The 12,429-nt window shown below is 39.9% G+C and overlaps 1 protein-coding gene across 1 annotated transcript; it reads left to right on the forward strand.

Annotated features, from left to right (window-relative positions):
* The first annotated feature begins 689 nt into the window (after positions 1–689).
* mov10a (Mov10 RISC complex RNA helicase a) lies at positions 690–12,391 on the forward strand. The gene is made up of 22 exons (XM_054617329.1): positions 690–1,025; positions 1,154–1,259; positions 1,381–1,577; positions 3,210–3,451; positions 3,551–3,797; positions 4,523–4,663; positions 4,760–4,922; positions 5,081–5,232; positions 5,325–5,495; positions 5,907–6,054; positions 7,138–7,299; positions 7,902–8,005; positions 8,150–8,247; positions 9,100–9,198; positions 9,404–9,512; positions 9,598–9,715; positions 10,333–10,524; positions 10,614–10,685; positions 10,915–11,040; positions 11,135–11,223; positions 11,547–11,665; positions 11,824–12,391. Exons 1-22 carry the CDS (start codon positions 907–909, stop codon positions 11,886–11,888), a joined length of 3,039 nt encoding a protein of 1,012 aa, XP_054473304.1. The 5' UTR covers positions 690–906; the 3' UTR covers positions 11,889–12,391.
* The last annotated feature ends 38 nt before the right edge of the window (positions 12,392–12,429 follow it).

Raw genomic sequence — 12,429 nt, forward strand, 5'->3', positions numbered from 1 at the left:
AAAAATGCTTTTCACTGTTCTAATGCTTATAAAATATATTTGGGTTATTTGCCGGACTAAAAATATTTATAAAGAACTCACTATAAGGTTAACAATAAACTAATATGAATGCAAATGCATAGATAAAAGATAATAATCATTGTGTCAAAATGTATTACTATTTACATTATTTATCTTTTGACATAACATTTCCAAGCTTTCCAGTCGTCAATATGATCCATAATAAGCTTGAATGAATCGGTTGATGAAGCTATACATGTATTTAAAAAATTATGGGGAAAAACAATTTCCATATAAAACATATTTCATTTGATTCTAATCCATTTGAAACAGACGGAAACGCCCATTTCACATGACTCCACACGTCTCTGCTCAGCTGATATGCAGCCCAGGGAGCGTCAACAATAACATGTCTGAGGATGTGAAGCCTTTAATAATCTTCTCTTCATAATAGTCATTTGCTGAAATTCAACTGCTGAGTTGTGATAAATAAAGACTGAATGCTTTGTGCTTAAGTTGTTGGATTTGACTCAGTATTTATTGTGCAGCTGAGGTGTTTTCGTTTTTCCATATATAAAACAATTACAGATCTTCCCTTCCCTTCCCAGTCAAGACCGTCGTTCAAAAATAGTGTCTTTATATATAATAAAAAATAATATATAATGAAAAATATCAGGCGGTGTTATGACCATATTTGTCATCATGCTTTCTGACTAATAAAGCAAGGGCAAAGTTTAACCTCCGTCAGACGCAAAAGTCACGCAAAAACACGTCACGTGGAATAATTGTGCAGCAACAGCTACATTGACGCTTGAGGAAATTGACGCTGATAGTTGGGGAGACGGGGAACTTCCTCGTTTGAGAACCAGGATCCAGGCGGCGGCGGGCGGCCTGTGAAACGCCATCATGTCGCTGAAAGACTCCATGGAATCCGGACTGGACTTCATTGAGTTTCTGGGGGACAGAATATCCAATAAAAGCAAAAAAGAACTTAAGGACATCTACAACTCTGAATTTAGGGGCAGGTAACGTTGCAAAATAATAATAATAATAATATTTTTTTTAAAAAGCAGCTGTTTGAGTGGTGCTGTGTGGGTGTGTGTGGGGGTAACACCTTTCTCTTGTCTCTCTGTGTGTGTGTTTGTGTCCACAGAGAAGGAATAAAAGACCCCACCTTCTACTGTGTCTTCCGAGCCCTACAGAAGTGCAACATAACCCAAGTGAAGCAGGGGAAGATCTACTTAAATGTCAAACCTCGGGTAGGATGAGCTGTCTTTCCACTTGTGGTGTGAGGGAACAAAACTGGACATGAAGTACAGAAATGAGGAAGCGTTATTGTTTATGCTTTTTTTTTTGGTTTTTTTTAAATCATCACTGTAGGTTCGAGTGTATTGTGACCAATGGAGGAGGCCCCGGGCCACCCAGACCCCAAACAGTCCAGGATCTGACCCTCAGAAGACAGATGGGACAGATGAGACACCTTCACCCTCATCTGTCCCCTCAACTCCTTTGCAGCCTGTGCTGACCCCGAAGAAAAAGCTGGCTAAGGAAATCCTTCAAAAGTTGAAGGTGAACAGGTAGGTGTTGGCACTTTTTTAACATTTTTATACTTTTACAAGACATCCAAACTATGAAGGAACACATGTGGAATTATGTGGTAAACAAACAAATGCTCAACAAACCAGAATATGTTTTATATTTTAGATTCTTCAAAGTAGTTGAATGAGAAGGTGTGTCCAAACTTTTGACTGGTACTGTATATCATATCAAACGAGACATTTTGACAGATTGGGTCAAGTAAAGTCGATTTTTATCGTCATCCCTTTCATATGTACTGACGTTACATTTGATTCTTCCAGGAGCATCGTGTTACAATAATACAAAAACAGATGATCTTCACATAAGATCAAGTTTTCTAACATGCAACAATAGGTTCAGTTCCAGGTGAATATTGGGAGGAAACATGGTGTTGAGCCTAAACAAAACGAATACAAATCTGTACCATATTAATAAATAAAAAAGGGGGTAATGAGCTGTACTGGCAGAGTGTTGAAGAGTGTACGAGAGGTGTGGGATTGGCTCTTCCTGGTGCTTGTGGTTTCAAGGTTCAAGGTGCAGCTATATTGTCAAATATAACAGAACATTGCTCAATAAAGTGCAGTTGAAGCCACCCTCCACACACAGAGAATATGACTAATACTCAAATGTTTTAGATAGGAATAGAATAAAATAAAACAAGGCAGGAAATTGGAAAAAGGAATAAAGAAGTAGCATGAAAGGGAGAGAGAAAAATAGGAAAACTTAATTTCTAAGGTAAAAATCTTACAATATGGGTGAAATATTAGTTAAATATGCAAGTAATAGTGCAAAAGACTACAGAGTAGTTGAATGTAAAAAAAATCACTGATGCAGTGCAACAAATGGAACAGTATGGAGCTTAGAAACATGTAGAGCTGAGGTTCATGAGATGAGTCATTTATTTCCGGTGGAGTATCAGCCAGAAGAAAGAATCTGACGCAGGCACCTCATCTCACCGATATCACTGATGCTCGGTTAATGTTCTGGCTGGTTTTAACCTCTGCCCTCCTGTCCTGGACCGTGTTACTCCATAACAGCAAACAAGAACTTGTCACGGTGTATTTTGCCTTCTTAAGTTTCCTTTAGGAGTACAGAAGCTGCTGAGCCTTCTTTATCAAGGTGATGTGGATGACAGGGAGTTGGTCATTCACACTTTGCACATGCATTGTTCTCTTTATGGTGCTGCGGTGATTAGAATTGTCGTAAAAAGGCTTCTGCCGGTCAGCCGGGGCCCGGTCAACATGAACTGTGTCACTGTGACCCCAGTGTGGATCCTTTTTGAAGCTTTTCATTCCCCCTCTCTCTTTCCCTCATTTTCTTTTCATATCCAAATTTGATAAAACCCTTAAAGAGAAATAATGGGATCCAGATGAAATGTTCTACCCTTTGAAACGTTTATTTTTTTTAATTTTGCAATTTTGCATTTATCTGGTATTGGACAGACTATATAGACAACAAACAAATAGATATAAACAGATGGGGAGATGGGAGTGTCGACATGCATAGCTCCACAGCCAGAATCATTCCCGGAAAGTTAGACTCACTTTTGCAGTATTTGTACACCATCTTACAGTTACAGGCCTCACACAGTTGTAAACTCTGCAGCCTGATCACGACCCTCTCTCCTACAGGAAGAAGTTGACAGCTGACAAGTGGGGAATCGAGATCACGACAGACCCCGTGGCGCGCGGCAGAAAGGTTCAGTTAACCGTGGATCGTCTGAGGGAGTTGTTCATCCTCAGGTTCCACATTTTAAACAAGGGTCCAAACTGTGTGCACTTCACCTTCTACACCGCCCTGCACAAGATCCGCTGTTTCACTCTGGAGGATGAGAGGAGAGTGAACAGAGCTTCTCCGCTGTTCCTCTGTCCTGGTGAGGACGCTAACACTCCTGTTTTCAACAAAAAAAACTGAAAATAGGAAATTAACGCTCACAGCTCCTCCTCTGCCTTCTTTTTTCTGTATTTCACAGGAGAAAGCTACGAGGTTTTGGTTCGATACACGCTGAACCACTTTGGACATTTCCCCGCCACAATGTACTTTGAGTTCTGCCCAGATCTGCCAGAATCCGTGCCCTTTTGCATCGTGAGGGAGATGGAAGCCGTAGCCAGGACCCCTCTGGCCGTGGAGCTGGGCCCTGTGTCTCCTTACAAACCATTTCAGGTGGTCACATACAAGCCTGTCAACACTGTGATAGTGGAGGGAGTACCTCCTGAGGGGTAAGTTAAAATAAATGCATTGTAAACCAAGACTCAAAATAGAATTTCCCCTTTATGCCTTGGTATTGGAGGGACACTACACAGATCTGACACACTGTGGGGTCGTTTGTGGGTCCACAGAGAGCTGAATAGAGTTTAATGAATAGAGACTAGGAGTTGGGAAAATTATAACAATTTTGGATGTGGAGTAAGAAAGAATTAGGCTTACTCAACCTCTGTAGCCTGCTCTGAATCTCTGCTAGATGCTACTAGCTACTAGCATAACACACTAGAAGTTGTAGTCAAACTGGTCGAGTTCAATTCTGGGTAAGGTACGTCCAAAGTTTTGTGGAATAAAAAAACTTCATATCTCTGGTACCTACCATTTCTACCATTTGATTCTGATACTTTTAACTGTCCATTGTGAGTCCTGCAAAGTTATTGGAGTGCAAGGCTCAATTGTTTTTTTTCCCATAGTTTAAAGTTGTTCATCACAGAATTCAGAGAGCACCTTTAAGAATTAATGTTGTACTGAGTGTAAAAGATAAACGCAGCATATAGTCTTACTCTCTCCAAATACATCGAGTACAGATTGTTTGCACCAGCAGCAGGAAATTCATTATTACAGATTTTAGTACAAATGTTTGATTTTGGAACTGGGTCGAAGCCATTTTTTAGTTGTAATTGAAATTTACAGAGATTGCGTTTTATTCATGCATGATGTGTTTGTGTTTTGTTCTCTGCAGGTCTGTCGCCCAGCCTCTAAAGGCGACAGTGAAATTAGGAGAACATAAGTACCCTAAATATCTCAAGAACCTGGCTAAACAAAGGATGGAGGACAATGAGTACCTCACACCAGATGCCAAGCAGAAACTTTCATCAGTAAAGTGAGTAACTGACCTAATTATTGACAGCCAATCTAGTGTTTTTCTGTGCTTTACTCCCTCGTCATCACAATGTCTGTGTGTCCTCTGTACGCCCAGGGGTCTCCTCAAATCTTCCTTAAAGATGAAGACGTATGCTCACCGATTTCACCTCCTGCTACACCTGGAAGAGATACAGATGGAGGTGGACATCAGGAAGTACGACCTCCACGATCAAACCATGACTCTGGACCAAAGCAACAAAAAACTTCTCACACTCAGAGTAAATGAATCATCACAGTACACGTCTACTGCTTTAAATAACAGCAATAAAAACCAATACCTATGCTTGCTTTAATGTTTTATTATTTATATATGTTGTTGTCCTCTGAAAGCTTGCTGATCTGAAGAAAGCTCAGTGTTTGGAATGAACTCCAACAGGTTCCTGGTGTTGCTGAGAATCGTCCATCTGTGTTACGGGGAGATTGCCTTAGGGTGTCCAAATCAGGAGATACGGTCGAGCCGATCACTGTGTACACCGGATATGTTCACAGAGTGGAGCTTGATAGTGTGAAGCTGGGCTTCTCAAAGAGGTAAGAGCTACGGATACTTGTCTGTTAGAAACCTAGTCTACATCTCAGACGGTTGAATAAAGCGCCACCCTCTCCTTTTCCACCCATTTCAGGTTGTTGCAGATTTTTATCAGCAATATGAAGTTTAACGTGGAGTTTACTCTCAACCGGTACTCCTTGAAGCTGCAGCAACGGGCGGTGGACTTGGCAGTAAAGCATTGGCTCGAAGAGGTGCTGTTTCCATCTGGTGCAGCAGCGGCTAATCTCCCCATGCCTAAACTCAGGTCTGGTGCCTATACACTTAAAGTTCAAGCACGCAGAACACAAAACATATCATGTAGTATCATTTACAAACACACAAACTCCTAATGATGAGCGAGTGTGCCAAGCAGCCTTCACCTCGGCTTTCTCTGGGCACTTATCCACCATATCGTAAGCAGCCTGTTCTTTGGTTAAACGCCATGAACTTGCCTCGAGTGGATATGGGCAACATATTGAGGATTACGTTGCCTGAGAACACGTGCCGGACAAAGTGCAGTGATACCTGCTTAGACATGAATGTAACAAACTTACCGTCTCATCACACAGATACAAACCAGGTTTCCATCTCCTCATTTGACATGTTTTTTCAGTGTTTAAAGTGTTTCACCAGTGTGCAAGAGGTAACGATCCATTCTCATATTGTTACTCTCCAGGATGTTCAACCATCAGCTGGAGAACAACCCGGAGCAACACGCTGCGGTCCAGCGCATTGTAGCCGGATCGTCAAAGCCCGCCCCTCATCTTGTGTTTGGACCTCCTGGAACTGGAAAGACGATCACTCTGGTCGAAGCTATGCATCAGGTATAAAGTGTTGAAGATGGGATGTTACTAGTCTGCAGTTTCAGACCCTGAAAATGAATTAACAGCCTCTCACTAAATGGCAATGGGGAAATAATAAGGTCTTGAACTGTTTCTGAGACAAAACAAGACATTTGGTGATGCCACCTTGGATTCTAGGGTATTGTGATGGATGTTTCTGATGTTTCACCTCAGCCACAATGCCTTTTTGGGCTGCGGGGGAACATTTATTTTGTTCTCAACTACAAGCCTGTAAAGTTACATGACTGCATTTTGTATGATTGCCATTCTATCATGAAATCTGTTCACACGAAGACAGACTCCAAAGGTGAAATATGTATGTATTTCTGTGTTTGTCTGATATCTCTTTACTGGTTTGCAGTGGCTGAGTTTTGCTTGAAATTATTATTATTATTTCCACCTGCCATCTGATTTATTCAGCATAGAATCAGAAATCTGTAGTCAGTTGTTGGGCTGTTTGGTTGCCACGGAGATGCCACTGTCAGTCAAATCTGATCAAACCACACCCACACATCTTGTAGAAGCAGATTTGATTGTTGATTGAAGTTTCAGTAAAATATTACAGAGCATCAAACTGCTTATTTATTCATAAATATTTAATGTTAAAGAGACGTATAAACTCTCATGTTAATGTTTTGGGGGCGTGAAAGGGATATCTTTTCATCATTAAAAGAAGAGGCAGCCACATAAAGTATAGTTAATATTCTATAAAGCCGAGGCTACATTTAGTGTATTCCGAAAGATACATCACATATTGTGGACTTGATATTTCTTTTTCTAAAACTGGGTGTTTAGACTGATGAAATTTTAAAACATCTCTGTGATGGAGGTAAATAATTGGCTCTAAATGGATCTATAGAATTAACTAGTGTTGAAAATAGCTGATAACAGTGAAATCAGTAATGCTCCAATCAGTTTTTTACTATGCATGACTTTATTGTTTCTTCCAAAGCACACAAATTGCTAAATACACCAACACTGTTGTTGGGTTTTTTTAAACAGCAAAGCATCAAAATAATTTGTTGGTAATAAAAGTGACAAATCTTACTTTGCTTGTATCGACAGGTCAACAGGGCGGACAAGTCAGCACGCATCCTCGCCTGTGCGCCTTCAAACAGTGCATGTGACCTCCTCTGTGAGCGACTGATGGTGCACACGGATGCTTCTCAGGTTTACCGTGTGTACGCCAGCAGCCGAGACCCAAGAAGTGTCCCCAAGAACCTGCTGGTGAGCATCAGCTGGCATTTCTACATCCACAGGATAAATCTGGTTACTGGCCATAAACCAGCTGTGATTGGTGGTTAATCGTCCATAAACAAAATTTGAGCTTTGGATATCCTTCGATTTAGAACAAATATAAACACATATCATCTAATTTACTAAGATGTATGTCGGACCCATAACATTTTGAGCTTCAAAGTAAAACCAAAATTGAAAAAGAGTTCACATGTCACAGTAACTCAAGCAAGGATTCCCGTATTTCAACAAGGTTCCTCATCACAGTCAATAAAATAATAAATAAATAAAATAATTTACCAGTTCGATCATAACAGCTATTTATGTTTTTTGATTTACATGTGACTTGAGTATCCATTTAAGAACAGAATGTTTACTATAAATAGTCAAAGACAATGTTGTAAAAGTGTTTCCGGTTTAACAAAACTCTTGTGTGGAGCACAGATGAAGAACTGTAATAGAAGAGAATGGGATAGACAGATATCTCACATTTAAATGCTTTAATTTAAGGATGTATGGAAAAAGTCACATATGAACTGAGGTGTAGATTAACTATATTTTTCTTACACGTTTTTATCTTTTGTCTCTTCTAGAAATCTTGTAACTGGAACCAGACACAAGAATGTTTTGTGTTTCCAAAGAAAGAAGTTCTGATGAAATACAAGATCATAGTTTCCACTATGGTCACAGCCGGCAGGTGAGTTGCTGGCATCTACAGTGATTATTCAGTTTTCCGCACTAGTTGGCTCCTTGGCATCATCCTTTAGTTTGAGCTGTGTTACACTTCATATTACACTTATTATTATTATTATTATGATAACATTTCTGTTTCTGTTTTAAGGCTGGTGACTGGAGGATTCCCAGATAACCATTTTACCCATGTCTTTTTGGATGAAGGAGGCCAGGCGGTGGAGCCAGAGTGTGTCATTGCTATTGCAGGTTACTGAATTATCAGTAAACGGCAGCACATCTTTTGTTTTGTTGAAATGTTGATGAAAGAGTTTAAAAGAGGGGCATATTTTTAAGATGAATACCCACTGATACAGTACACAGATCGTGTTTCCATTCATGAGTCATTCATGATTTATGAGATGATATCCTACTTACTGAGGGTCTGATTTCGCATCATAACCTAGTTAATACAAATCTTTTTGGCAAAACTGTAAAGATCAAGATTTCACACCGTCATAATGTCTTTTATTGACTTTTTTTATTCAGATTTCTTTCTGGTGGGGATACTAGAAAGAAATGTCATCGTTTCTGTCACACTGTAAATAACAGAGTGTAGTCACTTAGAATAAGGTCTTATGATGGAGAAGAGGAAGAGTTCTCCTCAGTCATTGTTCAGAACTGGATCCAGATTTCAGTTGCCCTCCTCCCGTCCCCTTTTTGAAAGCAAACAGTTTTTTTTATCGCTTTCAACACAGTCAATAAGCACACTTCATTAGTCTAGTGTCTAGGACATCATCTTTTTTAGCGTTTGTAGCTCTGTACATTTTCTCCACTTTGTAAATCAGGGCAATGACTGGAGAAACCGTATTGGCGATAACAGAAATATATAAAGAAATATAAATATATACTGAAGAAGGCTTTTCACTGCTTCCAGACTCTAAACAGCAGACGAGCAGTAGATCTGCATTAAAATGAACACATCTGCCTGTCCTTTCACATTACACTGTTTCAGTCAAGGTGGTCATATGATTAAAGGTCTAATTGAATAAGTTTGTGAGAGCTTCACCATCGGTAAAAGTGATGCATCTTTTAACTGATCGCTTGGACTTTGTGTCACAGGTCTGCTCAGTGCAGAGAATGGTCAGCTGGTGCTGGCAGGAGATCCCAAGCAGCTGGGACCGATCCTTCGATCCCCTATTGCCCTGCAGCATGGACTCGGTGAGATGAGGATGGGTTACATTATTTTATCTTAATGTGTTCTATTGAACATTATAATAGTAGTTATTGCAGTGTTTTTAGTGCTTAAAGTAAAGGATAGAATAACTTAAACTGTGGCTTATGCTTTTTATTTTGTTTTCATTGTGTACCCTAATCGCATGATTCAATGGTATAAATGTGATGCTGTGACATTGATGTTTTTCAGGGCTTTCTCTGCTTGAGAGGCTGATGAAACACAACTCTTTATATCAGAAAAGCTCAGACTCTGGGCACTTTGACACCCGCTTTGTCACCAAACTGCTGCGAAACTACAGGTACGTCTTCCAGTTTTCGGGGCCATTTTGCTTGTTATAGTTTTAATAAAAGCTCTTGTTGTTTGTTATTTCTTTTTTCACTCAGGTCTCATGCTGCCATTCTGAAAATCCCCAATGAGCTCTTCTATGAGAATGAACTGCAGGTGTTTGCTGACCAGTGGGAGCGTGACACCTACTGCAACTGGGAACACCTTCCCAAAAAGGTGTAGCTGCAAGGACATTCAGTTTATTAACTCTCAAAACTTCTGAAACATCTCATTACTGATATCATCTTGATACACAGCATCCATTCAGAATAGTAAAAGTTACGGTGGTGATTATATTGATCATATTTCTGCAAAAAAAATACATTTTAATAACATTTAAGCAGAATACATTATGCATTATGGAAAGTGTAGGATCCGGGTTTTTTAAGCTCGACCCACACGAGGGCCTCTAAGTCAGGATATTTCAGCCTCTGCTACACTGCATAGTGCAATATTAAATTGCTGAATTTTACCTTTGATTGTTATTAGAGTCATAAGCCATATTATATACATTTTTTTAATACAGAAACCTGCCTCAGAAAAAACGAAACAAAAAGTCTCATTTGGAAACAAGGTGGGCCAAAAATAGAAACTCTCAGTAGGATAAAAGGGAAGGATGTTTGAAGAGGAATGCTTCCTTAAGGACAGTCTAGCATGAAACAAAAGTGAGCAAACAACAACAAAAACTAACCAGGACATAGTATAAAATAAAGCACACAGATCACCAAATATCATGTGCACATCATGGGGACAACATGGATGACTGACAGCTGCTCACACTTCCATCACTACAGGGTTTCCCGCTGATCTTCCACGGGGTGATGGGGAAAGACGAGAGAGAGGCCAACAGCCCTTCTTTCTTCAACGTGTCTGAGATTGAAGTTCTGGTCGACTACCTCACCAAGCTGATTGAAACACAAGGAAAGAAGGGGCTCCCCAAACTCTCTCCAAAAGACATCGGCATAATCGCCCCTTACAGGAAACAAGTGAGTCCGCCTGGAGGTCATTTGTGTTTTAAAAGATGTGGGTAAACAGGTTAAACTCGTCATCGTTAACATGCTTACTTTTCACACAGGTCGAGAAAATCCAAAAGGCCCTGAAGTCCGTCTCAGCTCTGAGGCGATGGAATGATCTCAAAGAGCTCAAGGTTAGCAATGCTGCTCTAAACACATCTTTGTGTATAAGGTGAAGTAAATACAAGGATGCTCTTTTAAAGTCTCTCCTGCACAGAATCAATACAGGGATATTAGAATATGTTGTTCATCTGTGTCCACTCGTGCACACGTGAAATGAAATAAATAAGGATTCTGTTCATTCACGACTATATTATTTAAAATCACATTCTGTAATTTTGCTGTTTCTCTTCATGGTATCAGGTGGGCTCTGTGGAGGAGTTTCAGGGACAAGAGAGGAAGATCATCATGGTCTCTACTGTCCGCAGCAGCGTCAACTACGTCAGGATGGACAAAGACTTCAACATTGGATTCCTGTCTAATGAGAAGGTGGGCTATATATTTCTTTCTTCATGTAATGAAACCAGCAGGATCTTTAATGTGCTTATTTATTTCTCTTCTTATATGTGTGCGTCTTCTGCAGAGATTCAACGTGGCCCTGACCAGAGCCAGGTCCCTGTTGATCGTCGTGGGAAACCCTGTTATCCTCAACAAGGACCCCACCTGGGAGAAGTAAGGCAAAGCAGGCCAAGTTGTCAGACACAATACGACAGGAGTCTTCTTTCAGTCTGAGAGACTGAGTTAAGAGCCTTGTATGGACATGGGATAATTGAGATTTAAAGTGCATTTCATGAACATGGAAACAGTAGTTGACAAAACAATCTCCTCACAAGATCTATTAACTGTTCTGGATCTTTTCACACATGTTTCCCCAGCAGATGAATATTACCCAGTTGCCATGGAGTTTTAGATGTCCAAATTAGTTTTATTTTTTTTGAGCACTACAAGGACTTTTTTTTTTTTTTTTTTTTTTTTTTTTTTTTTTTCATCTGCAGATTCATCAGCTATTGTGTGAAGGAGAAGGGTTACACTGGATTTGACTTTGAAGACGCAGAAGGAGAGGATGATATCGTGTCGAGACTGGCGACCCTGAAAATCAACCTGGATGATGACGGTCAGTACAGCTATAACCGTAGTTAAACTCAAACTGATTGCCTTCCGGTGATGCTTTGTCGTATCATTATTAGCTATAGCTGAAATAGTAATAATTGCATCTCAACAAAACAGCTATGAAATAAACTAAAATGTTGTGTCTTTGTGCATTTGCCACAGATCCTGAAATAGAGGAGAGTGCCCTCCAGCAGTATCTGGACCCTGAGTGGAAAAATGAGCATTAACATCTCCTTCAGACAACTTGCATAAAATAAAGCACCAGTTACGACATCCAAGATTTTGACATTTACATACACTAAGATGCATAGCATGTTACTATTCTGAGCTTTTAATATAACATTTGCAACTATTGTTTAAGAATATATCCTTTTATAATATGCAGTTTGCATATTTTGCTGCAGTCAATCAGTTCCAGGCTTTTGATAACGCCACAATAATGAATCAGTGAATCTTTTGTTCTTGACTTTTTCTCTCTTCAGTGGCTTCTTAAATAAAACTGGCACTTAACAGAAAGTTCAGAGTGAGAGCAGATAATTCAATTTCTCAGGAATTCATCACCGTACGTCTTGCTGCCGTTTGCCCTTGACAAGTTGGTCTCTCATTAACTCATCTATTTCTTTCTGATAGCAGATGATGCCTGAAATAAACTCATTTCTGAACCATGTTGTTGTGCACATTGTCCTGTCAGAACTTTTGATTAATCTTAACCTTTAATGGCGTCTTACACAGTAAACATACCTGAGAAGAATTGACCAAGGAAGGCGA

The sequence above is a fragment of the Anoplopoma fimbria genome, chromosome 17 (genome assembly GCF_027596085.1).
Source record: "Anoplopoma fimbria isolate UVic2021 breed Golden Eagle Sablefish chromosome 17, Afim_UVic_2022, whole genome shotgun sequence".
Lineage (NCBI taxonomy): Eukaryota > Metazoa > Chordata > Actinopteri > Perciformes > Anoplopomatidae > Anoplopoma > Anoplopoma fimbria.